We start from the raw sequence: 27,366 nt of genomic DNA, 5'->3' as shown, positions 1-27,366 counted from the left end.
CATTTTAGGAGGTGAGAATTCTTCACCTGTGAGAAATCCTTCCAGGCCATATCCTCTTACAATGGATAGCATATGTTGCTTCCACACAAGATAATTATCTTCAGTTAATTTCAGAGAGATGGGATAATTTTGGGGAAAAAAAAGATATGGCTCATTCGGCCAAATTTCCAGATCTAAGCCATTTTTGGGCATGTCTGTTTCTGCCATGGATAAAGAAAAGAGAGAGAGGGGGAAGAAGAAGTAGCCTAGGATCAGAGCCTAGGCTTTGATACCATGTTAGAAATGGTAGGGTGAGCAGCTATGAATGGAAGAGACAACATTTGTGGGAGCATGAAGGGAATGAGCTGCTATTGCATTGATATTGTGAAACTTGAAAAACTGTGTACAAACTACATACAACTCGGCATTTATACATGACACTGGAAGAGTCTAGAATCAACAACTAAAACCCTAGATGACTAGTTGTCAATCTCAACTAGCAGACAAAGTTGCATAACTGATTTCAGCTTGCACTCCAGATCTTATCCTCTAATCTGATCATATCAGGTTTGACTCATTAAGACTTCTTTACACGTAGGTGAGTATAGTTGGCAGCTCATTCCAACATGGCACGAAGTTGCTTTCTTCATTTTCTTCTTATCCACTTGTGCACAACACTGCATGCCTTGTTCTTCATTCAAGGATTGATCCTCATTCATGCCTTGAATCTTCACGCTTTCAGGTAGGACATACTGAAAAAATACGGTATGCTATCAATTTAAATGTTGGTAGCATCGAAAATTCAGTACACCAAATTTCAGTAGGGGTGTGTAAGTTCAATCTGAATCCGATGGGCCCGCCCAATTAGTCCGCTAATATTAGAGGTTAGGGATGAAAAATTACAACCCGATCAGAAATCCAGCTAATCAGACTGACCCGATGTGTTACACTTTTTCATATTTGAATCATTCCTCTACGTTTTCTTTTTCTTTTCGTTATGAAAAATACATGTTCTTATGTAAAAGATGGACAAAAGTTTATAACTCTCCCAAACTAAAAAGAAAAAAAAAATTATAAATCAAAATGCTCAAGCCAAAAGTGAGCCATCTGTGCAACAGAGAGACACACATAACATCAAAAGGTCTCTAAAACAAGCAAAACAAAACAGGCCAAAGACAACATATACGAATCTATCATGTTGCAAAAAACAAACTAACCAAAGGCAACCCAAAACTAAAGTCTAAACCAATTAACACAAAAAGATCACCCACCATGAAGAAGAAAAGAAGAGATGCATACAGAAAAAGAAGTCGAGATGGTCACAAAACCTGTACAACTTCAAGATTCATTTCCTCTGATTCAACCCACTGCATCAACCCACTTTTCTGACTAAGTCCTAGCTTCATATAGTTTGTCGAGAACATGATCTGGTTAGAAGGGAAATTCATGACACCAACCTCTTGCCCACGTACCGAGACGCCAAAACAATTTTCTTTATTCGACCTCCCAATTTGGGTTAAAAAATAATTATATTTTCATGTTTTCTTCTAAATTTGATATTCTTTTTATATCCATCTTATATTATTTATTTATAATGTTGATTTTGTAAATGAAGTAAATGTGTATATATTATTTATAAGAAATATAGAATCTTTACTATTAATTAATAAATAAGATAATTTTAATCAACCCGCAACCCAAGCAAGGTTGACCCAATTGACATCCCTATATTTTGGTATATCAAAATCTCGGTGAGATAAATATATAATTTTTACTTAAATCGAGTTTTTGGTATAATATACAGGATGACGATTTAAGTACAGTACCATATATATATATATATATATATATATATATAGGGATGTATTCATTTCCTTTTTCTATATTTCTCCTATTTCCTTCTTCATCATAGCCGTTGATTTACTAAATCCTATGGCCTAAATGAGTGGGTTGAATCAATTAAAATAATCACTAAACAAATCGGAAAAGGCTAAATTCGTAATAAGTGTTTTTGGTAGTTATGGTAACTTCCTTAATTTACTCCTCTGAAGATCTTCACGGTTATTCTCCTCTCTGTAATTTTTTTTTGCTTCAGACGTGAACTATAGAAAATTCTCTTTTCTCTAATTGATTATTTCGCTCAGCCATTCCTTGCAATTATCGGGTATCCGATAATTGCTAAATTGTTTAGTGTCGTCTGTTACCGGCGTGGTGATTGACAATTCAAATTCTGATTCCAAATCCACTCCTAATTTTTCAAATAGTTATCGATCCGTGATTGAATCTGCAGATTTAGATCTATGTGATGATTTATTTCGATCTAATTCTACAAATTAGATCGACTCTTGAAATTATGATTCTTCTTCTAATTATTTCGTTTTGTTCATGTGTCTTTGAATTCACGAGATCTGAATAAGAGGTATGATGATAATCTACCCATATAGATATATTTTTGCATTTGAATGATGAATACTTTCATGCATTACCATCTGATCTCTCATCAGTATCTCAAAAATTCATTTATTTTTCCAATTTCTGATTGAAATGCCATTTTTTAAACTTGATGTAAAAAATGGCAATCTGTGATGCAATTTGTTGTCAATTGACTGATATCCAGTGATTATCAAATACAAAATCACCATCTTTCGACTGAGATTACTGTTGATTCAAACACTTTTATCAAGAATTAGTATTTGATTTATTTATGCCCATGGTATCTAATGTTAAGGAGTTTATTCAATTTCTTGATATTTCATTTTTGTGCGCATAAATTAACTAGAACAGGCCTTGCGACACAGTTTGCTTTGCTGCATAGGCTTTCTGTTACTAATTTCCTGTCTACATATTTATTTTAAAATTATTTTATTTCTAATTTTATTTGTTTCTGTATATTGTCCTTTCTTTCTGAATTGAAATTATGAAATTTCTTGTTCCAATTACTAGTATTTTGCTAAGTAAGTTAAAATTGTTCATTAATTAAGGCTCTTAATGTGCCGTGTTTCGATATTTGGCACACGTTTCTTGTTTAACCCAAGAGTTTAATAAGCCTAGGGGCTAGGGTATAGTACTTACACATTATATGGAAGTTGTAAAATAGCGTGTAACTGACGTATATAAACATCACGTATTTTTGAAATTTACATATTTTACCGAATAAAGTTATGGAAAAGGTGTAAGGATACATATAATGCACCAAATAAATGTGCATAATGATATCTATTTTCTGTGTAATGCATAATACGTTGGAGGAATTAATGAAGGACCGAGAGTATGCATCATTCATTTAGGGTTTTGATGTTTCGTGTTTCAATGTTTAGCACACGTTTCTTGTTTAACCCTAGGGTGTGCCGTTAGCAACTTACAAATTACACGCATGTTAAGGCATACAAAACCATATTCACCCCTATACACAAAAAAATTGTCATAATGCATACTATATTGCAAATAATGCCATTGGATGCAGACGTAATGCACATCATAAATAATAGTACTGCACCTAATACTTATCTGAATATCGATAATCTTTCGGCGCTTAAAGAAAGTCGTAAATCAAATAACATATTTTACATCCCTCTAGCTTATTGTACTGTATAATGTATTAGGGCATTGTTTGTTTTACAAATTCATTATGTATCGTGTCATTTACATTATGTGGGATGTAATACGCATTATTACTGAATAATGCAAACATCTTTAACAGTAATGCACAAAGTAATAAACATAATGCACATATTATAAGTTTGAATAATTACTTGTAATCCATTCATACTACATATTCCCAAAAACATTGTCAACTACCAACACGCATCTTAATGGTGCAAAAAACTTCAGTATCAAATTCAAATGTGAACCACCAAATCAAGGATTTCGTTAACCTCCATCAACCTATATGCAAAACCATCACTCGCTACAGACCATAATTATCAACCCACTGCTCGAAATTGAACTTTGCACGTCTCTCCCTCCAATACTTTGTCGCTTTAGTTTGGTTTGCAGAACCTCGGGTGTTGTGCGCACAGGTAAGGAGCGTCCGTGCAATCTTGATTCTACACATCTCTAAGCCTTTTGTTCCTTTTGCACTCAGCCACTGGTATAATGTCGTCCACTACGTCGTCTATCTCGTCCCTAAGCTCCTTGTCTGATATTACCAAACAAAACAACACATTAGAAAATTATCACCAATTCAAAAGTCAGCATCATATGACCTGTGTAAGGTTTGACACGTAAATCAAAAAAGCTACTGCTTCAGTCAGAACATATAATGCAAAAAGTACCACCCATAATGCGTTTGAAAAAGTAAATAATGCACTTATTACCATAACATAACATATTTATCAATTTAATCAACAACCTGAAGCTTAGTTTGTAATCTGAGTCAATTAACAAATACAATCAACACCTCTGTTGTGCTTACTATACTCCTCATAATACTCTTTTATAATGCAAAATGTATTCGACATAATGAAACTCTCATACGACATAATGCATTGTCTAAAGCGAAAAATGCATACGTATTACACCAAAAAACTAGTAACCAATATCAACAATACATCACAGATTCATAATGCAATACCCAAACGCAGGAGTAACTATATTGAATCTTGTCTGAGTTTCTTAAACATCAAAGACAATAAACGTATTAATGCCTGCTATAGACATCATAATGCACAATATATGATATATAATGCACAGTCCAAAATAAATAATGCATCAGTTAAGGAGCATAATGGCACTTACATGTATACATAATGCATTGTCTACACCCAAAAATGCACATGTAATACACACAAAGACTAGTATACCATATCAAGACTACAACTCATGCTGAGCCATACACTCCACCAAATGCATAATTACGGATTCATAATGCACCTCCCACACCAAACAATAACAATATGTAAACTTTGACAGAGTTGCTTAACCCACAGAGTCAGTACCCGTATTAATACATAATATAGACAGCATAATGCAAATATTATGTTACATAATGCATAGTAAAACATAAATAATGCATAAATATAATATTGCTTGAATAATTCTTACATATATAATGCATCATATACAGCACATAATGACACTTACATATATACATACTGCATTAAGCAAACATGGAATAATCCTTCCACAAAATCGACTTGATTATGCATAATGATATCTATTGTTCATAGATTAAGCATTATATGGTCAAGAATATCCATTACTCATTACCATGTGGTGCATTATTCGTATCTTTTTAAGCTAGACCCTTAATAATTCTCTCATACACACGGTCCTCCATAACGATTACGTTTTAAAATCAGAACACCCTACATAATGCATCATATACTGCACATAATGACACTTACATATATACATACTGCATTAAGCAAACATGGAATAATCCTTCCACAAAATCGACATATGAGATATTGAATTCCACCAGCAGCGCCGCAAATTTACCTGCAACTTGAGATGGTTGTGAGCGTGGACGTCCTCGCATATTCTATCTGTCTGGCAATAACCATATCAAATTCCAAATCAAAAAATGCTCTCAGACCCAGAATAAATAAAACCCAGTAGGATTCAGAGAAATGTCAGAACACACAATACAACCCAGTCGGCCATCAAAATGCATGCTTTTAAACCCAAATCAATAAATTCCGGTGTGAATTTATTGTTCCGCCACAGTTGTCACTGTTACAAGTTATGGTTATCGCACCAAAACAATATTTAAAGCACAGACACGTACCCTGACGCCGGTAGGGTTTCGTTGTTACGAACGACGGAGGATGTGTGATGAAATTTCGGACACTTGCGGTCGATTAATTGAAAGAGTTGCGCGTTGTTCACAGATCTAGGGTTTGGGGAGAGGCGATAGTGGAGAGAGTGGAGAGTTGGAAGATTTGGTGTACAACGTTTAATGACCGAGAATGAAGAGTTGGAAGTTTCAAATCTCTATAATTTCGCTCTTTCCAAATTCTGGCAGTTCTAATCTCGTAGAATTACTATTTTAGCCTTATAATGCACACACACAAGTTCCATAATGCAACACGGATTCACATTGGAATTGTCAATCTGGACCGTTGATGTAGTTGATCTAACGCCTAAGAATGAGAAGAAGAAAAGATGTTATAGTTGAAAATGAGAATAATGCTCCCCTATATATATATATATATATATATAGGATTGTGATCAAGATAGAACCATTCTTAAACGTAGAACTATTCTTAAACGTAGAACAAATGCCAAACGGAGGTCGTTAGATCTTTTAATCCAATGGTGTTGATTTGCACAACAACTTCCCATTACAACCAAAACTATTATTAATGGGTGAATGCAGAGAAGTGAAAAAATAAAGCATGCATGGACTCTTCTTCGTTTCATTCATTCTTCCATCAACATGTGAGTTTTTTCACATGTTGAGTCCGGAATGTCGTGAAAACATAGTCTAATATGTATGATTTTTAATCTTGACCGTCATTTTTTCCTCATCCAATGAATAAAATATGTAGAGTTCTAGGTTCTACACTTAAGAATGGTTCTATCTTTAACGCAACCCTATATATATATATATATATATATATAGGAAAATGATCAATACAAAACTTGATCTCAATACAAAATTCAGACCAAATCCTGACCATGGGATTTGACAATCCAATGATCAATAATTAAACAAAAACACGGAGGGTCATTGTAAAGCAGTTTTAGGTCATATTATAAACTTTGGATTTGATGTCATGTTAAGATATATATATATATATATCCAACCTAACCCAAATAAGGTTAGTCCAACCGTCATCTGCACATATGTAGTATTTTCTTCATCTCCTATTAATTGTCTACTTTCACTTTTTACTATAAATAGAAAGTAGGTCTCACAATCCACTAAGTTTTTCAATCCACTTTCTTTTATGCCGGAACCAAAGTAGACAATTATTGAGGACAAAGAGAGTATAATTTCTTGTTCGTCTCTTTCGTTGAAGGTAAAAACCACCATCTTGATATCTCCCAAGGGGCTTAGCCGCTGAGGACAAATAAGATGGATAGATAATGCACAAAAAAGCTGTTAAAATATCCTCGACCACAAATGCAAGAATTTCATTCATCCATACATATACTGTTACATGATAAGCCTATAGAGAGTTTTATAAATTCACGCCATTGCTTATTCTTCTCAACCTCGTCAACTATGCCAAAACAAGATTCCTAATCAAAACTATAAACTCCTCATTATTACTATCTACATGTAAAGCCGCTGCTCCACTTTGGTTCACGTGAGTGATCGGTTTCCTCAACGCCCAGAGACGAGACTCTATCCACCCTCAACCACGCCACAATTTACCCATTTATGCTACAGCTTTCCAGCCTCACCATCTTCACTGCTTCGCCTGCAGAGCAGATGCTGGTTAAATCTAGGTATCCACGAAATTTCTTCACTACAACGCCATTTTCAGTTTCAGGGCGAAGATAAAGTTACAATCGTAGCTAACAAGATTCAGAATCAAAATCATAGAAAACACATACACAATTTTGATGAAGACGTAGATAATGACGACATATCACTGTTAGACAGACCATACGACATAATTGGAACTGCTTCATGTCTTGATGACATATTTCATTCATTATATAGATCCTCGGATTGGGTGAACTCGTACACATTTTAAAATGATAATTGTAGATAGAAGTTCAGATATTTGACCAATATTTTTTTCTGAAAAAAGAGGGATATCTGTACAATGACCACTAAAGCACAAAAAGGTGATTGCAGCTAACAAGTTAAGATTCAGGAGGATACCACTTTCAAGGCGAGAACGGCCTAGATCATCTATTTTTTATCAAGTTCCTACCCCAACATTAATGTAATCAGTGCACACACTTCATACATGATAAGACCTTACTATTTTACACGTGGCATGTACCAGTAAAATGACGAACAAGATTGAGTCACGGTATTAGATAAGACATAATCAGAACAAGAAGGCAACAAAACTACTTATCCCTATAGTCACTGTCATTTGTGCAGGTCAAACTCTTATATTTAGTACAAGCAAGCAGATATACAACACAGTTATCATATGGCAAATACCACAAAAGGTACTAACATAAAAGAGAATTACCTGAGAATACAAGAAAGTGCCAAGAACTGCAATTGCAGCACCGAGAGCATTGATGGGTTGTACAGGTGTCTGGAAAATAATGATTGAGGAGACAATGACTGATATACGTTTCATCGTATTTCCAATGCTAAATGTCAAAGGAGAAATCTCATCCAGCGACATGTATGACACCTGGTTGTAGAGATGGTAAAATACACTTTGGGCCGCCATCCACCTATGTCAAAACATAACCAAAATGAAACATTATAAAACAAAAATGGCTCAAGAAAATAACAAAGTCAGTAGAAAGCAAGGTTACTTGCTCCCTGAAAGCCAACACATGATCTGAGAAAACTATGTTCCTATAAACTTTAACACATATATTGCATAACTGAAATACACGTAATAACATATTAAACCGGACGCACATTCCGTGCACATAATTCATGTATTAATGATCAGTAGCATTAGAATCATGAATCTTGGCATATTCTTGAAGACAAAGCACATTAGCTTCATAATCATGCTAATCAAAAACATTTTATCATTTGAGTATATACTATATCCAAGGAGAAAAATAAAACAAAAGAAAACAAAACAAACAGAAACGGGAGTGGCAGCATCGTGGTTACCAAACGATCTGGGGTCCAATATCAGACAAAGCTTGCTGAAATCCTGCAGCCCACATCTGTGGTCCCTCCACAGCAATTGCAAAGGGAGTGAGAATAACTAGAGAAAGCATTGACAAGCAAGCATAATAGTTCATTCCGCTGACTGATTTCCCCTTCATGCCCTTCTTTGAAAATATATTCCGGAAAACAAACGCCAAATTCGAGATCATGGCCCCCATGAAACCTGATTGCGACATAGACAGGAAAGTAGAAAACAAACAAACGGGCATCACAAATCTCAGAAATTCACATGATTCAGACAGTCTAACTAATAATATCAATTTTCTCACCTAATACAACAATCAAAAGGGGGAAATTGAGCCCTAATTTTCAAAATTAGGTTAGTGATAGTTACCAATCATGTTGAAGTTGAGCTCGGTGAGAGCGGACAGACCGCAGCCGCCGATGATCGGGATAAGAGATAGGTAAACCGCCGGCGGGAAAGTCTCCCCCAAAATGAATCTCGAAACTAACACGCTGAAAGCAGGCTCGCCGCTCTTGATTATGTGAGTGAACGAAACCGCCACCTTCGACATGCTCACAGTCGCCGCAACATGCCCAATTGTGTGCGCCACAGCTACCTAAACATCGTTATCATCGAAAAGTTTCAATCCCTAGCCATAAAGCACCAAAATCCAGATCGCGGAAACCTCAATCAAATTAATCAAAACATACTGGAAAAAGCGATTTCCAAAATTCGAGATCGGTCTTCGGCGTCTCAGCGATCCGCAGCGCCCAGGAGACGAGCATGATGAGGGAGCCCGCCGCGAGAGAGAGCGTCGAGGTGAGCCATGGATAGGGATACGCATTCAGCACCTTCTTATTGTATATGTTGAACACCACATTCAAGCTCCACCAAGTGGCGAAGTAGATTCCGATCTTCACCTTCCTCGCCGACTCAGATCCGTCCACCACCGGCTCCGACCGATCGGCCTCATATGCTCCGCAAGTGATGGAAGACTCCTTCCTCCCAAGCGAGGCCCCAATGTGCAAGGGTTTAGAGATTGAAGACTTGGAGAGACAAACAAGGCCAAACCCTGGCGATGGTGGAGGCAAACGAGTTCTGGTAGGGGCGATCCGTGGAGAGAGGGACGGCTTGATGGAGGAGATCGGCGCAGGGTGGTTGAGGTTGAGGCTGAGGGAGGAGATCATAATAGCAAGGAATTCAAGAAAGAGCGGAAGTTTTGATGGGATTTGACTAAGATTGTTGGGAATCTAAAAGAAGCAATTTTGGAGAGGTATTTATATTTGGAAAGTTTTAATAGCAAAGAAATGGTTTTTGTTATATGCTAAGAGCTTCTGGGCTCGACCCCACTTTTTCTGCATATTCTCTGGCAAGAGCACAACACCCACAGTTGTGCTCTTCCGCACGGACGAGCACAATTCAATTAAATAAAAACATTTCCATAATATTAAAATTCATTAAAAAAACCTAAATAATATTACAAATGACAAATAAAATAAAAACGACATCATTAAAATCCTAAAAATTAAAAATTACATTATTAAAATACTAAAAATAAAAAAACCACTGCTCGTTGCCGAATTTCGCCCACATGTGTTTAATTAGGTCTTCTTGTAGCTCAATGTGGGTTCGGGTATCGCGCATTGTGTGCCTTGTCTCGATCCTCTGGATCACCGTCGTATGCACACCTCGGCGTGGGGGAGACCTCGCGGTTGAGCTTCCGGCTTCATCCTCGTCATAGAAGCTAGCCGCCCTCGATCCTTCATCGGCTATGATCATGTTGTGTAAGATAATACACGTGTACATGATGTCGGCGATATTATTCACGTACCAGAGCCGAGCCGGGGCCTTCACAATGTTGAATCGGGCTTTAAGGACCCCAAAGGCTCTTTCGACGTCTTTCCGCGTGGACTCTTTACGCTGCGCAAAAAGAACCCGTCTCGGGTCGTGCGGGTTGCTGAGTGTCTTCACGAAAGTCGACCACCTTGGGTAGATACCATCGGCGAGATAATAACCCATGTGGTATGTATTTCCGTTGATGGTGAAGTTGATCGTCGGTGCTACACCATTCATCACATCATTGAAGAGTGGTGAAGAATAGAGCACGTTAAAGTCGGTTGTTGGATCCGGCAATGCCGAAATATGCATGCCAAATCCATAGGCGGTAGTCGGCGACCGCCTCAAGGATAAGTGTTGGGCCGCCGCCTTTGTGACCGCATAGGTGTTGCCCCCTCCAAGCAGTCGGGCAATTCTTCCACCTCCAATGCATGCAGTCAATGCTGCCAAGCATTCCGGGAAAGCCATGGATTGATTCGTGAAGACGAAGCAACCGTTGGCAATCATCGGTGGTGGGTACCCGAAGGAATTCATCACCGAAAGCTGAACGAACGCCCTCGCAAAAAATTTTTAGACAAAGGATTCCAGTGGACTCACCGATATGCAAATACTCGTCGAAGAGGTCGGCCGTTTGCCCAGTAGCAAGTTGTCGGATGGCACACGTACACTTCTGCAAAAGCGTGATACTTTGCCGGCCGGCTGCATCTGGACCTGTTTGGAAGAATTCAACACGTGCGGACAATGTGTTGACAATTCGCATAAACAAGCCTTTCGTGGGCTCCCTCCCGGTCACGATGGATGTAGCGGCGAGTTGATCTAGTTCGTTGAGGAGGAGGAGCGGGGGTATTCGCCGCGACATATGCTTCGTAAGCGGCACGATGTTGTTCGTAGTATTCTTGTTCTTCGCGCTCCGCTTCCGCCATAAGATGGGTGAAATCCATTTGAGGTTTTGAGTGAGAGATGAAGGTGTAGATAGTATGTATGAGAATTATGAATGCGAGATGAATGAGAATTATGAATGAGAGATGAATGAGAGATGATTTGATGTGATAAATGGATGATGAAGGTGTGTATTTATAGATGATTTTAGGGGAAAAAATAAATAAATAATAAAAAAATTCAGAAAAACGGGGAAAAAAACGGCCATATTTTTGGGATTTGGAAAATATATTTTTTTTATTTTTTTTATCAATTTTTAAAATTAAATACCGAATTTTTTTTTAAAAAAAATAAAAATTTAAAAAGGCAACGGCATCGCGTGCCGCCACGTCACCTGCTCGCTGGCACGGACGTGCTCGATGCATCGAGCGGCGCCGTCCGTGCCAGCGGCGCGAGCGCAGCAGCGGACGACCTCCTCCGTGCCGCTGGCACGGACGGACGGACGACGTCCGTCCACCGTTGCAGATGCTCTAAGCAACCAAACCAACAACTTTATATACAGTAGCTGCAAATATCTCACACAAGAGAGGGGATTGCTAAAACCCAAAGCCCTTACTGATGGATCCGCGAATTTCTGGCGTTTGTAAATGCTGGTAGAGAATGAGAATACAGATCACGACACAGAGATTTTACGTGGTTCGATTTACTGAAGTAAATCTACGTCCACGGGAAGAAGGGAGGGCAAGATTGTATTGCTTGATCTGGGATTACAGCTTACAACACAGACTTGCTATATGGTCTTTTATCTCTAGAGAGCTTAACCTTTTTCTATCTGATCTAAGTTCTATTTATACATTGAACTAAGATCGTGGCTTGCATCACCACTCATGATGGTTGTGGATGTCGTGGAGGTCATGGAGGTCCTGCATGTAGCGTAGGTCATGGCCTACGATCGTGGCCTGAGCTGACACCACGTGGTAGTGGGTGTGTTGGAAGTTGTGGAAATCCTGTATGGGTCCACTAACTCCTTGTTCGGTCGAATACTGAGACCGAACTGCTTTGGTTGCCGATCTGAGAGTAGAGCTTGATGCCGACCTGAGAGCAGAGCTTGATTGGTTGGCTTTTACCGAGCTGTAGGCTGAGGCCGAACTCTTACTGAGACCGAACTGCTTTGGTTGCCGACCTGAGAGTAGAGCTTGATTGGTTGGCTTTTACCGAGCTGTAGGCTGGGGCCGAACTCTTTGGTAATGCCGAACTCATACTCTTCCTTGGGCTTTGGGCTGATGGGCCGTCACTGCTGTTGGGCTTGTTTAGTCCGTACCCCATCCCAGTGATGGATCCGCGAATTTCTGGCGTTTGTAAATGCTGGTAGAGAATGAGAATACAGATCACGACACAGAGATTTTACGTGGTTCGATTTACTGAAGTAAATCTACGTCCACGGGAAGAAGGGAGGGCAAGATTGTATTGCTTGATCTGGGATTACAGCTTACAACACAGACTTGCTATATGGTCTTTTATCTCTAGAGAGCTTAACCTTTTTCTATCTGATCTAAGTTCTATTTATACATTGAACTAAGATCGTGGCTTGCATCACCACTCATGATGGTTGTGGATGTCGTGGAGGTCATGGAGGTCCTGCATGTAGCGTAGGTCATGGCCTACGATCGTGGCCTGAGCTGACACCACGTGGTAGTGGGTGTGTTGGAAGTTGTGGAAATCCTGTATGGGTCCACTAACTCCTTGTTCGGTCGAATACTGAGACCGAACTGCTTTGGTTGCCGATCTGAGAGTAGAGCTTGATGCCGACCTGAGAGCAGAGCTTGATTGGTTGGCTTTTACCGAGCTGTAGGCTGAGGCCGAACTCTTACTGAGACCGAACTGCTTTGGTTGCCGACCTGAGAGTAGAGCTTGATTGGTTGGCTTTTACCGAGCTGTAGGCTGGGGCCGAACTCTTTGGTAATGCCGAACTCATACTCTTCCTTGGGCTTTGGGCTGATGGGCCGTCACTGCTGTTGGGCTTGTTTAGTCCGTACCCCATCACTACCCCCCCCGAAAGACGAAGTGAATCAATTCGGCGAAGCGAGTCACTTCGGCATTCTGGATAAAGGTACGGGGGAGGCTGACGTCAGGGGACGTGCCTTGCATGTGACTGCATTAAATGCGACAGTAAAATCCGGCCGTTGAATCCTGGAAAGGTGGGATTCGAAACGGTGCGACGATTTTGAAATCTTCGCCGAATCTGATAAATACCTCCCTTCTTCATCATTGAAGCACTTTTGCGACTGCTTCTTCTGCACTCTATCTCCTTTGCGTAAAAATTTCCTTCCGCTTTCAAGAATTTCTTCAGAATTTCTTCAGATTTTGCAAAGAGTAAGAACCATGTCTTCTTCTTCTTCTTCCGAGTTAGGTAGCGGTAGGAAAGGGGGCAAGGGGTCTTCTAGCCGGAAAGAGTCCGGAGAGAAGACTGTAGAATACTTTCACAGCGTCTTGAGTAAGGACACCGTGATATCTCTACACGAAAAATATCTTCTTCCCGGGGGGAAGGCGGTGGTTCCCGACGATGATCATAGGGCTAACGACCCGCCGGAGGGTTATGCCACCGTTTACGAAGCCTGCTTAGAATGCGGGCTTCGTTTCCCTCTTCCCCCACCTTTTGTAGAGCTTCTTGATTTTTTTCAACTCCCTTTAGGTCAGGTGACTCCGAATTCTTGGAGGCACTTGTCGGCTTTTGCTGCCGAACTCCGTAGGCTAGATAAGGATCTGTCTCTGCGGGCAATCCTTAATTTTTTCCAATTTAAAAGGAAGGGATCTTGGTTTTACTTGATCCCCTTACAGCCTTTTAGGGCATTCTGCAAAACCAAGTGGCCGAAATGGCAAAACCGCTTCTTTTTTTATAATAGGACAGCGGCTCCGGGCTTTCCCTGGAGAGGGCCGAAGTCCGTGATTCCTCATCCTCGGTTAGAACCGTTGGCCGAGCTCGAGGGCGAGCTCAATAAGATTCCTATGATTAGGAAACAATACTCGGAAACTGAGCTCGTCAAGGGCGACCTCGTGTTCAATATCTCGTCTTCGGACGAAGAAACTGAGGGTGAGGATTTCTTTTTTATGCTTTACTGCTTTAGCAGCGAAAACTAACCTGGTTTCCTTGCTTTTTGGCAGTGTACATGCTGAACAAGGCTAGCCGCAAATCTTCGGAGTCCAAGGAGCCGGAGAGGCCGAAAACCACCAGCTCGGCGTCTGATGCCGAGAGGACTCCGAAAAGGCAAAAAACCTCTTCGGATCCGAAGAAGCCGGAGTCGACTTCGGCAAAGGGGAAGGGGAAGGCCCAGAAGCCCCCGAGAGCGCCAGAGAAAGACGTGGTCTTGGCGCCTCCTTCGGAACATATCTGTGAGCCGTTTTTATGGCCCACGGACTTCGCCGAGGTGAATTCTCTTCTTGATTTTCTGGCCTTGCTTTTTTCCTGTATTTTTTGTGGCCCCTTTGTTGACTTTTTTCTTTATCCATTTTCAGAGGAACGATATGCTCTCCAAGCTCGTCGCCGTCGAACTCTCCAAAGCGTCCAATGACTATGCTGAGATGCAGAGGAAGTTGGCGGCTGCTTGTCATCGGGCCGAACAGGCTGAGGCTAACTTTGAGAAGGCCAGAGCTGCTAGGATTTCGGCCCAGGATGAAGCTCAGTTTGCCAAAAACCAGCTCGTCATCCAGCGAGAGCAGACGAAACGGAGGGATGCTGCCGCCGTGGCTGCCCAGGGGGAGGCTCTCCGTGTTTACACGGAGAAACTCTTTTTGAGCAGCCAGTTCTCGGCTTTTGTCGGTAGTCTGGTAAGGCTAATTACCGATAAGGGCGAGCAGGGGGCCGACGTCGTGCTGCCTCTGTACAGCCGAGAGATAGCAGCTCGGCTTCAGAATCTGCCGCTCCTTGAGGAGCTCGCTTCATCCTCGGTCCTGCTTTCTGCAGAACGAGTCCGGAGTTGTCGAGCTGATCGGGACGAGAACCTGGAGGCTATCTTTGCCTCCGTGGGACCCGTTTCACCCGCTTCGACTTACAACGGAGAGGGTGAGGCCGAGCCGCTGGAGCCGGAGGCCGAAGTCGAGCGGGCCGGGCATCCGGAGAAGGAAGCCGATCAGGAGGCGGAGGCGAGGCCGGCAGGATGCGAGGCCGAGGCTGAGGTAGCTCAGGAAAAAGGAGCTGAACCAGACCGAGGAGCCGGAGACGAAGCTGGCGGAGTATGATTTCGTCTCCCTTCTCTTAGTCTAGTTTTCTTCCTTGTAAAAATGGCCTTGAAGCCCTCCTAGTGTAAAAAATTTTCCTTGTGGATGAAAAATTCTCTACACTTGTCTTCGTATAGCTTTTCGTACTCGCCTTTATTCCTGTTGTATTTTACTATCTGCTCGGTACAGCTGCCGAACTAACATAGCTGCTTTGCACTCAAGGAGATGGAGATACTTCACTGGAAACGGCTGTACTCTTCGGCTTTAGACGAAGCTGAGAAAAGAGCTATAGCCGATCAGACGAAGAATGACGAGCTTCTGGCTCGTTTAGTGAAGCTGGAGGCCGATAATAAGGACTTAGAGTCCGATAAGAATGATCTGGAGGCCGAGCTGAATACGACCATTGCTGAGAGGACTGCGTACGAGGATTACATCCGTGTGCGCGGGGGAATGACCATATCAGATGTTCAGAGTCGAGTTGACGAACTGTGGGAGGAATATCATGTACTCCGGAGGAACAATGCGCTGGAGAGCTCGGCTTGCCAACAAGTCGTGAAATCATTGCGGCGCTGGGCTTCTCGGTACGACATAGTTCTTTCCCGGCGTCCCTCAATTGAGAGATTCCTCAGGCATTTCCCGCCAACAGATGCTAGTACTCCAGCTCAAACCTCTGATTCACTTGCTCAAAACCCTACTCCAAGTCAGCAACGAACTCAGGGACAACCGGAGACGTCAAGTCGAGGACGGACTGAAGTTCGCAGAGGAGCTGTGGTTATGAGTGAGCAAGATCGGCAAATGCTTCGTGAAGAGACTCTTCGCCGCCGAGGTGCTAGGGCTTCCCGGGCTCAGAGAAGAGGTGGCAGGTCGATTAGAGCATCTCGTCGACCTGCTTATTCTGCGGCTGCCTGGAACGCCCGAACTCAGCTTCACGAGGATTTTGTGAATAGATGGCTCAACTTTAGCAACCCTGGACAGTAGAATAGTCCTTTGTAATAGCGTAACGCCATCTCGTAGGGTAGCGGAGTTGTGTGCCGAACAAGATTTGAAAAATGAAATTTTGTTTTCGCTTCTAATACTGTATTTACAGCTTAGCGAAAAAATTTCATCGTACTTGTCCTCGGTCTTATGAAGTAAACTTCTTTGACCGGACTTGGTCCTTGGTCTGATGAAATAAACATCTTTGACCGGACTCGTCTTTGGTCTGATGAAATAAACATCTTTGACCGGACTCGTCTTTGTGTTCTAATTTGGCGATTTTCGTCGCCGGGATCGAACTTTCCCTTGTCCTAATTCGGCGAGTTTTATCGCGTGGATCGGACTTTCCCAGTTAACCGAAGTGGTCTTATGCAGTAAACCTCTTTGACTAGACATGGTCGTCCTCGGTCTTATGAGGTAAACTTCTTTGACCGAACTTGGTCGTCCTAATTCGGCGAGGTTTATCGCGTGGATCGGACTTTCCCTTATTGCAGTTCGTTTCAGACGAAGTGCTTATTTCTTAAGCCGAATTGTGGTCTTGTATCCTCCTGAGAAGCTTGGACTCACAATCGTTGGCTTATTGCAGTTCGTTTCAGACGAAGTGCTTGTTAAGCTGAATTGTGGTCTTGTATCCTCCTTGGAAGCTTGGACTCACAGTCGTTGGCTTGTTGCAGTTCGTTTCAGACGGACTGCTTGTTAAGCTGAATTGTGGTCTTGTATCCTCCTTAGAAGCTTGGACTCACAATCGTTGGCTTATTGCAGTTCGTTTCAGACGAACTGCTTGTTTAAGCTGAATTGTGGTCTTGTATCCTCTTTAGAAGCTCTGACTCACAATCGTTGGCTTGTATATGTTCTAAGAAGGGGATCAGCCTTCGAAGAACAAGATACCTCAGTAACATTTGTAAGAGACGACACGCACATAGACAGACAAAACGCACAGAGACAAACAAAGACCAAGCAAACCAAAGAAAGCACATTGACCGAACAGGACTCAAGACTGACTGACCGGACTGTCTCTTACAAATGGAACTTTTTGAGGTTGGAAACGTACCATGTTCGGGGTACTTGTGCTCCTGACACGTGAGTCAATTTGTAAGACCCTTTGCCGAGGACTTCTGACACCCGATATGGACCTTCCCATGTGGGTTCGAGTTCGCCCAGCTTTTCTGCTCGGCTTACTTCGTTGTTTCTCAAGACGAGATCTCCCACTTGAAATTGCAGCTTTTTCACCCTTTGGTTATAATACCGGGCTACTTGCTCCTTGTACTTGGCTGCTTTTATGCAGGCCAATTCTCTTCTTTCTTCGGCAAGATCTAGTTCGGCTCTCAGTCCGTCACCATTCATTTCTGAGGAGAAATTGAGTTCGGGGACTGGGTATGCCGATCTAAACCGGAATCACGGCTTCAGTGCCGTACACCATTGAGTTCGGCTCCGGTGTGACTTCGGTCATTTCGCCTGCCTCTGACTACGGCTGCTGTGATTGCTATGCTTGATGGTGCCGAGCTGATTGCTCGGCACTTTTAAGCGCAATCTGCAAACTCTTGCTCTTTTTTGATCACCTCGGATGACCGCTATCCCTCCTTTGGTGGGGAAGGTGTTCGGCGAGGAAGCCTCTGATCGCTATGATCGGGCTTCTTTTTGTCTTCTCTAGATGAGCTGTCTAAAGACCGTTTTCGACGGTCTGCCTCATCGGCACGAGAAAACTTGTCCGCAATGTCCCACATCTCTTGAGCTGTTTGCGGACTGCATTCCACGAGCTTTCTGTAGAGAGCTCCGGGCAGGATTCCATTTTGGAATGCCGAAATGACAAGTAGATCATTGAGATTATCTACTTGTAGGCATTCCTTATGGAATCTCGTCAGGAAGTCGCTGATCTTTTCGTCGCGACCTTGACGTATAGAAAGCAGCTGAGCCGAAGTAATCCGGGCTTCCGCTTTCTGAAAGAACCTCCTGTGGAAAGCATCCATTAGATCTCGGTAGGATCTAATGCTGCCTTGAGGAAGGCTGTCGAACCACCTTCTGGCGTTCCCGATGAGCAGCTCGGGGAACAGCTTGCACATATGGACCTCATTGAGACCCTGGTTCGCCATATTATACTGATAGCGTCCCAGGAAGTCATGAGGATCCACCAACCCGTCATAAGTCATTGACGGAGTTCGGTAGTTCTGTGGCAAGGAAGTTCGGGTGATATCGTCCGAGAACGGAGTCTTCAATGCTCCGTACATGGCGAACCCGACACCTCTTCGGTATGGAGGAGATGGAGTTCTCCTGTGATTCCGGTACCGAGGAGGAACAGGAACATGTCGGGGTTGAGGATTCTTCTTCCTGGAAGACACGGCACTACTGCGGTAGCGACTTTCATGTCCGGATGAGGAAGGAGAATCCACCGTTTTCGTCTTCGGCTCTTGGCTCTTTTGCAGGAAGGCTAAGAACTCATCCTGCTTCTCAGCCAAGAACAGCTTGACAGCCTCATTCAAATCAGGCTGCTGGGAAGACTCGGTGTGTGGACCTTTTGAGCGGCTTGTTCCTTCATCGTGAAAACTGGAAGTAGATGTCTCCCGAGGCTGTTTTCCGGACCTGCGGGCTGGACTAGCTTCCTCATGGTTTTCACGAACGGTATTACGGGTAGTGTGTGATCTGGTATGCATTTTTTTTGGGGTGGAAAAAGGGTCAAAAATTCGCTTTATCACAAATTTGGTTCTCTGCTTCCCACAGACGGCGCCAGTGATGGATCCGCGAATTTCTGGCGTTTGTAAATGCTGGTAGAGAATGAGAATACAGATCACGACACAGAGATTTTACGTGGTTCGATTTACTGAAGTAAATCTACGTCCACGGGAAGAAGGGAGGGCAAGATTGTATTGCTTGATCTGGGATTACAGCTTACAACACAGACTTGCTATATGGTCTTTTATCTCTAGAGAGCTTAACCTTTTTCTATCTGATCTAAGTTCTATTTATACATTGAACTAAGATCGTGGCTTGCATCACCACTCATGATGGTTGTGGATGTCGTGGAGGTCATGGAGGTCCTGCATGTAGCGTAGGTCATGGCCTACGATCGTGGCCTGAGCTGACACCACGTGGTAGTGGGTGTGTTGGAAGTTGTGGAAATCCTGTATGGGTCCACTAACTCCTTGTTCGGTCGAATACTGAGACCGAACTGCTTTGGTTGCCGATCTGAGAGTAGAGCTTGATGCCGACCTGAGAGCAGAGCTTGATTGGTTGGCTTTTACCGAGCTGTAGGCTGAGGCCGAACTCTTACTGAGATCGAACTGCTTTGGTTGCCGACCTGAGAGTAGAGCTTGATTGGTTGGCTTTTACCGAGCTGTAGGCTGGGGCCGAACTCTTTGGTAATGCCGAACTCATACTCTTCCTTGGGCTTTGGGCTGATGGGCCGTCACTGCTGTTGGGCTTGTTTAGTCCGTACCCCATCACTTACCAAGTTTATATTGGCAGCTCTTTTGGCATTGAAGTTACTATTATTATATATCTCTTGTCTATATCATTTGTCCTCTGATTATTTTTTTCTCATTACCAATTTTTATCTCTCGTAATCCCTGCTACACTCATGTTATAGCCGCTTCTCACGGCGTCGACTGATGCGAATCAACTATTCAATTTCTATTTTGCTAACTTTATTTTAAGTGGAGTTTTGAATTATTTATATCCAAATAGAACAATTTGTGACAAGAATGTGTCATTTACATTGATGATTTGGCAAGTCAACGCACTAATCTACTTTATTATTACATGAACTAGTGTAACACGTGTGCGATGTACAGACTATAGATCTTAATTTGCTTTAGATTAATCTAAATTTAAAAAAATAATATGTAGTACTTAGTCCACTAAAAATAAAAACTGTTTGATTTTTGGTCTGTCCCTAAAAATAAAAACTTTCTATTTTAGGAAAATTTTCTCTCTCTAATGAGGTGTGACCTATTTTCCATAAACACACTTTTCTTTTTACATCTCTCTTACTTTATTAATTTTGCATTAAAACTCGTGTCGTTTCAAAAGTTTCTATTTTGGGGCAGATGAAATATACAACAACAATTTAGTCATAATCTAAAAATTAAATTAAAATACGTATATTTAGAATAGATATTTTAAAATTTCAATAAGAATAAATTATTATAAATCAACATTACATAATAAATTATTATGATAATTAATCATTGGTAATAAAGTGAAAATATAGTATAGTTTATTTATATTGAATAAATTTATTGATACAAATTTGTTAGCGGAGTAAGAAATTAGGAGCAAATTTGCATTTTATTTGAAAATTTATAATTGATGTTATATTTTGGAAATTGCACTATACACTTATTTGGTTTGAGAGACTTCATCTTTCGCGTATCTTTAATGGGGTATCTGTGATCAATTACTAACTAATTAGCCATCACAAATTAAGACCAAATCTTAGCCATTAGATTAGAAGATCTAGTGGTTGAAATAATGGCACATGGATTATATTTTAAATTTAAAAAATTATTAAATAAGTTTAAAGGGTATTAATGTCAATTATCTCTCATCAAAACCATCTCAAAACTCTCTCGATTTAAATTATTTTTTTGCAAAAAATATATCACATTAAAGATAATTTTATAAGGATTCCAACGAGATCTCAATTACATATGTTCCGAGGATGTTCGGATGATGAAATTTGATAAATTATATTTTAATTTTCGTACATGTTGATAATATGATTTTATCAACAAATGCAAAAAAAATCTCATTATAGTGTATGCAAAATCTCAATATAATGTAGGTAAAATATCAATAAAACTGTGTTGATATTTTCTTGTACTTGTGTTGATATTCTCATGTCATATTGTTGATATTTGTAATACACTATGTTGATATAAAAAAATACCCACGAAAATTATCACATGATAACATAATGACGATATTACCCTTTTGTTGATATTTTGTCTACTATTTATTGAAATTTGTGGTTTTAATATCATCCACTCATTTCAAAATCCAAGAGTGTAGATTTAGTCTTTGTTTTGGATTATGGTGTTATAAGCATTAGAAGATGACCCTATTTAATGGTATTATAGTTCTTATACCAATATTATATAAAAATAATAATACTAATTGGAAATTAATATACATTAAATATACTAGAATAATATTCAAATATGAACGAAAATAAATTTTAAAAGATGTCACAACTTCATTTGTTTAAGTATGACAAAATTTTATGGATAAAAAGAAGGGGAGCACTACACTCCCTATAGACTTATCTAGTGATAACATCCTACTTATTTAGACCGATAGATATACAGATGTGGGGTTATGATTTCATCAACTGAGATTGCATTTTTGAGTATTTTAGTTGCATTTAAGGGTAAATTAGTCAGTTTGTGTATTTAACCCAATATCCGAATTAGAGGCGCGAGATTTCAGGGTCAATCAATTACGCGATTCGTCTGCTCATTAAACCCATTTCAAACCTTTCCTCTCTCTTTTCAATTCTTTCAACTTCTCAATTTTGCCTCGTTCACTTCCCAAAACCTCCCAAAATGCATTCTCAAATAAAAACCCTAGCGTCGAAGAATCTCCGTCGCTGACCACAGTCCCGACGACAGTAGAGTCCAGTTTTTTCAAACAGAGCGTGAACGATGAGAAATTTCTGCCGCTGACCACATTCCCACGCTTGCATCAACCGACCACGAATTAGATAAATGGCTAAACAACGAGAAATTTTGAACACCACAGAGCCAGATGGCATTGAAGAATCTTTGCGAATTGGTAATTTCCAGGTTTTTTGCTTGGTTATTTCAATTTTGTATGCTGTTTGTGCTTGACGATGTATCCCTTTTGCTTATTGTTACCGATTTGTTGCTTAATTTTATATTTTTATTTGCTTAATTTCTTGTTAAATGTGCTTATTGTTGGGTGATATTTGTTAGTTGAAAAGTTTTGCATAATCTATTGGAACTGTTGCTTAAAAAGTTTGCTTACGAAAATCAGCTAAACTATGCTTATTTTGGCTACGACAAAATGTTTATTGCTTATTTTGTACATTGCTTAATTTGTTGGGTATTGTGCTTATTCTATTCTGGAATTTGCTTAATTTCTTGTTAAATGTGTTTTTTTTGTTTGATATTTTGTAAATTGAAGAGTTTTGATTTTGTTATTCGAAATGTTTCTTTTTTTGTACAAAATGTTACTCACTTAAATTTCATACGACAAGTTTTCCTTGTACAATATATTGCTTACTTTGTGGTGTATTTTGCTTAAACTAGTCGAGAATCTGCTTAATATTGCTTTGATATTTTGTGTATATTGGAAAGTTTTGATTGAGCTATTCGAAATATTACTTTTTTGTACAAAAGGTTGCTTACTTTGTGCTTAACTATGTTTAATTTGGCTAGTGGAAGTGTTGCTTAAGCTATTCGAAATATTTCTTAACTATTTGAGATACTTTGCTTATTTCAAAATATTGCTTAAGTCCTGGGCCGACTCGAGTTTTTTTACACGGTTAGTTAACAAGCGAAGGAGAGGAAAGAATGCAGCTGATGAGGCAAATGATCGAGACGCTGAACATGTTCAGCATATCGAGAAGGGAATAAATCACTCCATTTCAGGAGTTCTCATGAATATTTTAGTCGTTTGATTGCTAGGCTTAATTCAAAGCCGAGGAATGCAGTCCGGGAGATGGGATTCAGACCACTGCTCCATTTCTCATTAATCGACCTACCGGGCAACCTAGCATACTGGATTTGTATCAAATCTGCATATCGCATCGAGCAACATCAAGCTTGCTGGAAACCAGCCACTACATATTGATGTGGAAGACGTCCATGTGACGCTTGGATTTCCAAAAGGTTCTATGCCAATCAGACGAAAGAATAGGCTTGAGGGTCACCCGTTTGCCGATGGGATTGCTGCTCGTATTGGCAAAGATAAAGCTCAACTTCTAGACACTGATGTAGAGAATGGGATGTTTGATCTTTTTCTTTGACTTGGAAATGCCTTGTAGTTGAATTGTGAATCATTTTTTTGTCAGCAATGCGAATGTTTGTTAATGGTGGTGCAACTATTTGTCCATTTTATGCAGCCAAATCATATATGTTTAGGATGCAATTATTCTGGATAGGTGTTATGTTGTCGATTTTTTAAATTTCTTTAATTGTCTTAATGCAATTTTGTAATGACATTAATGCAACTTTGCATGGATAGTAATGCATTTTTTGACATCAATGCAAATGTCTTTAAATGGTGATGCAATTATTTGTCTATTTTATGCAGCAAATCATATATGTTTAGGATGCTATTATTCTGTGTAGGTGTTACGTTGTCATTTTTTTTTATTTCTTTAACTGTCTTAAGCAACTTTGTAATGATATTAATGCAACTTTGCATTGACAGTAGTGCATATATTGCCTGTGAGGAATATCATCATTTCATGGTGAGATTAAAACTTCCACTAATCCCAATTCAAAGAGAATTGCACTGTAAAAACTATTAAGGGTCATTAGACGTCACCACGGTTCGGGAACCGGCGGTCCACGGTTCGGAACCGCCGGTTCCGGTTCAAGAAAGGCGTGAACCTGAACCGGCCCGGTCAAGGTTCGGCGGTTCCGGTTCCTGAACCGTGAACCGCCGGTTCACGTGAACTGCCGGAACCGTCGGTGCATATCCGGTTCCGGGCCGGTTCGGCGGTTCATTTTAATTTTTTTTACATTGTAAATTTGTAATTCAAGTAAAAAATGTAAATATATTTGCATATATAAAATTAGAATAAAGCGATGTACAAATGCAAATTTATTGATACAAATTACAACTTCAAAATTACAAATTACAACTTTAAAATTGCAAATTACAACTTTAAAATTACAAATTACAACTTAAAATTTACAAATTACACAAAAGACTTAAAGTCTTGATTACAATTTACAAATTACATATTCGAAACAAAGGGGAGAAAAAAAAATAAAGGAAAATGATTTGAGCTCAACTTAAATTTAAAATTTAGGTTGAGATGTCTACGTATCCTCAATGCCCAATTGCATTTTGGAATCAAAGTCCACGTAGTTCTCTTACCTTGTTTACCTATTTGGCTTGATCGGAGGAATTGGCGCCTACTCTTCTTCGTCGGGAAAGTAGTCTTGGTCGGGTTGTACTACTTGATTGTCCAAATCCGGTTCTTGGTCTCTAATTGCGGTGGAGCACCAATCATCAAGTAACATGGTGGCTTCCATGTTTTGCCCAGTGAGTCTACTTCTTCTGTCGTCCAAGACGTTGCCTCCAACACTAAAGGCGGACTCGACGGCGACAGTGGAAGCCGAAATCGAAAAGTTCTCCTTGGCCATTGATGCAAGGATGGGAAAATCTTTCTCGTGTGATTCCCACCAATCTAGGACGTCGATTTGTTGGGGAACGGGACCTCCTTCTTCCTCATTGAATGAAAGGTGTGAGTCAAAATATAAATCTAACTCACTTGCCGAATGCCGTCCTTCCTCCGCTGCTGAAGACGTATAGGTCCGCCAATTGGGATTGGGCGTCGGGGTCATCAACTTGGAAGAAGCCAAAGTTATGTGTTTGACGGGGGGTCTAGGTCTCACTTGGTGGGTACTGTTGTACTTGGCTTCGTAATCGTGAAAGAGAGCCCGCAAGTCGAACTCAAAACTTCTTTGGAGGGTTGGGAGGTGGGGGAGGTTTATTTGGAATGTTTGGGCTAGGTTTATGTAGTTGTCGTCGTCCTCGTCATTTTGCAAAGCTCGGAGTGGTTCAAGATCAATATAAGCCAAATTGTTGTGTAATAAAATTCTAAAATTTTTAAAGTACCAACTAGTTTCCACTTTGGATCCAAAATTTTGGCAAGCAAAAAACCGTTGGAATCTCATTGAAATACTTGAGCCATTTTTCAACCATGTAATATAAAACACACATTAACTCAAGATTGTTTGTGGAATTTTTCATTGCAGTTTTAAAACCAAGTGATATGTACATGCAATGTTCTAAAACACGAACGGATGTGCAATAATACACACCCGATAACTCAACGGTGGCATTTCGAAAACCTTTTAATAGTTTAAATAAGCTCATGCTTTGATCCCATGTAGCACCCCGAAAAATTTTGACTTTTTTTATGTTATTATTTTTTTATTTGATGGCTTATTTTCGTTTTATTAATGTGGGTGTTGATTTGGAAATGCATTTTTGGAAATTAATTTCTATGTGGTTGTGTTAACGATGTGAAATTAATGGTTGAGAGTTATGTGGAATAATATGATATGTTTTCCAATGGGCGAATTTAATTAAATAGGATCATGCATATTTGTGCCAGCCACTTTATTCGAATTCTTTTCGGCCTTTCTATTTATTGGAAGTAATATCTTCTTTCTTGGATTTAATTAATTTTTTTGGGATATCCAAATTAAATCCAAAACCAAAATATTCCTAATTTATTCTCCATGATTTTCGACCTTTGCCCCATTCCTTGGAATTTTCCAATTTCTCTTATAATTGGGAGAATAAATTACTTTGTAGATTTAATTGCTACTTTGATTCATTCCATCTTTAAGACACTTAAATTTTCGTCCCTTATACCTTTCAATTACCTTGTGGGATTAATTTATTTGTTACCTATTTTGTGGGAGTCTTTTCCTACAAGAAATTACCAAATTTAAATCATATTCCTATTTTAATTGTGGATTTAAATATTCCTTTGGTTACTCCCTAGTTACACGCCTATTTTTTCCTATTTCTTTTAACTGTGGAGCTTATTCATTGACATCTATTTTATTCCTCCATAATTTAATTATTTTATTTAAGTGTGGGATTAATCCTTGAATATAAAAGGGGAGAAACCCTAACCCTACTTCATTCTACACGCCTTCCTCCTCCCTCTCTCCCTCCCACACGTTTTCTCTCTCCCTCTCTTCATCCTCTCCAAAATTCCTTCCAATCCTTGTTCTTGCATCCATTGGAGTTTGATTTTCAAGAGTTCCCGACGAATCGCATCAATCTTTGCTTCTACCGTTTGGTTTTCGATCCAAGAAGGTATAATTGAAATTTTTCCTCATCTTCTCCATTGAAACCTTGTTCTTGATTCCTTCATGCATATAGTGAGTGTAGGAATCTTAGATCGCATAATTAATCGGTGGGAATTTGTGTTTGTATGAGAACAATTGTGAATATGTGATTTTGAATGAATATGGATGAAGTTTGAATGAATCATTTGTGAATGATGTGTGATTATATGAGAACTTGATTGTGAGAACCTTTTGAAGCATGATTGTGTGTTGGAAGCATGAAAAATTTGTGTTTGGATGAATGAGGAAGAAGTCCTAATTTCGAAATTATGACGCCTGAAAACTGTGGTGTTCGGACAGTGGATTCCAACGTTTGTTTGACTGATCAAACGATTGAATTTTGACACGATATTTTAACTGAGTAAACATCAAGGTGTTTTATGTGTTGTGTGTGAATTTCAGCCCCTTTTGACAAAAGATGGATTTTTAATAAATTTTTGAAGTTGACTGTGCAATTCTGCCAGAAACTTGTATTCTCGCCCAGAAAGTTTCGTTTTCTATTTGACCGATCAAATGGCCTCCTTTTGATGTGAAATTTTGAACTAGATGAAATTTGAAGTGTCTTCTGAGTTGCATGAAAATTTCAGCCTCATTGGACATCGGATGGATTTTTGGTGAATTTTTCAAACCAACCGCGCAGTTCTGCCAGATTTGTTGTTATGTGGAAATATCACTTATTGCCAAGTTTGAGTGAATTATATGATGCA

The 27,366-nt window shown here is 40.0% G+C and overlaps 1 protein-coding gene, 1 long non-coding RNA gene and 2 other non-coding genes across 4 annotated transcripts; 3 read left to right on the top strand and 1 right to left on the bottom strand.

Moving 5' to 3' along the window:
* The first annotated feature begins 2,393 nt into the window (after positions 1-2,393).
* LOC121785635 lies at positions 2,394-2,478 on the top strand. The gene has a single exon (XR_006047019.1). It is a non-coding gene; the product is annotated as a small nucleolar RNA Z195/SNORD33/SNORD32 family (small nucleolar RNA).
* A 75-nt stretch (positions 2,479-2,553) lies between these two features.
* Positions 2,554-2,639, top strand: LOC121785636. Its single transcript, XR_006047020.1, has one exon. It is a non-coding gene; the product is annotated as a small nucleolar RNA Z196/R39/R59 family (small nucleolar RNA).
* Positions 2,640-7,025: 4,386 nt separating this feature from the next.
* LOC121783377 (glucose-6-phosphate/phosphate translocator 1, chloroplastic-like) lies at positions 7,026-9,962 on the bottom strand. Its single transcript, XM_042181433.1, has 5 exons — positions 9,407-9,962; positions 9,087-9,312; positions 8,693-8,915; positions 8,082-8,295; positions 7,026-7,349 (listed from the first exon to the last, which is right to left on the bottom strand). Exons 1-5 carry the CDS (start codon positions 9,881-9,883, stop codon positions 7,338-7,340), a joined length of 1,152 nt encoding a protein of 383 aa, XP_042037367.1. The 5' UTR covers positions 9,884-9,962; the 3' UTR covers positions 7,026-7,337.
* A 12,071-nt stretch (positions 9,963-22,033) lies between these two features.
* LOC121783394 lies at positions 22,034-23,658 on the top strand. Its single transcript, XR_006046563.1, has 2 exons — positions 22,034-22,367; positions 23,105-23,658. It is a non-coding gene; the product is annotated as an uncharacterized LOC121783394 (long non-coding RNA).
* Positions 23,659-27,366: the final 3,708 nt, after the last annotated feature.

This window comes from Salvia splendens, chromosome 21 (genome assembly GCF_004379255.2).
Source record: "Salvia splendens isolate huo1 chromosome 21, SspV2, whole genome shotgun sequence".
NCBI lineage: Eukaryota > Viridiplantae > Streptophyta > Magnoliopsida > Lamiales > Lamiaceae > Salvia > Salvia splendens.
Note: the sequence above shows the minus strand (reverse complement) of the source record. Positions and strands in the feature narration are given on the sequence as shown.

What these genes read in the sequence shown, in the direction of transcription:
- LOC121783377 (XM_042181433.1), bottom strand. Translation starts at nt 9,883, where the DNA reads ATGATCTCCTCCCTCAGCCTCAACCTCAACCACCCTGCGCCGATCTCC. An exon ending in TTTGGAAATCGCTTTTTCCA is followed by an intron (nt 9,313 to 9,406) that starts GTATGTTTTGAT and finishes AACGATGTTTAG; the next exon opens with GTAGCTGTGGCGCACACAAT. An exon ending in GCTCAACTTCAACATGATTG is followed by an intron (nt 8,916 to 9,086) that starts GTAACTATCACT and finishes TGTCGCAATCAG; the next exon opens with GTTTCATGGGGGCCATGATC.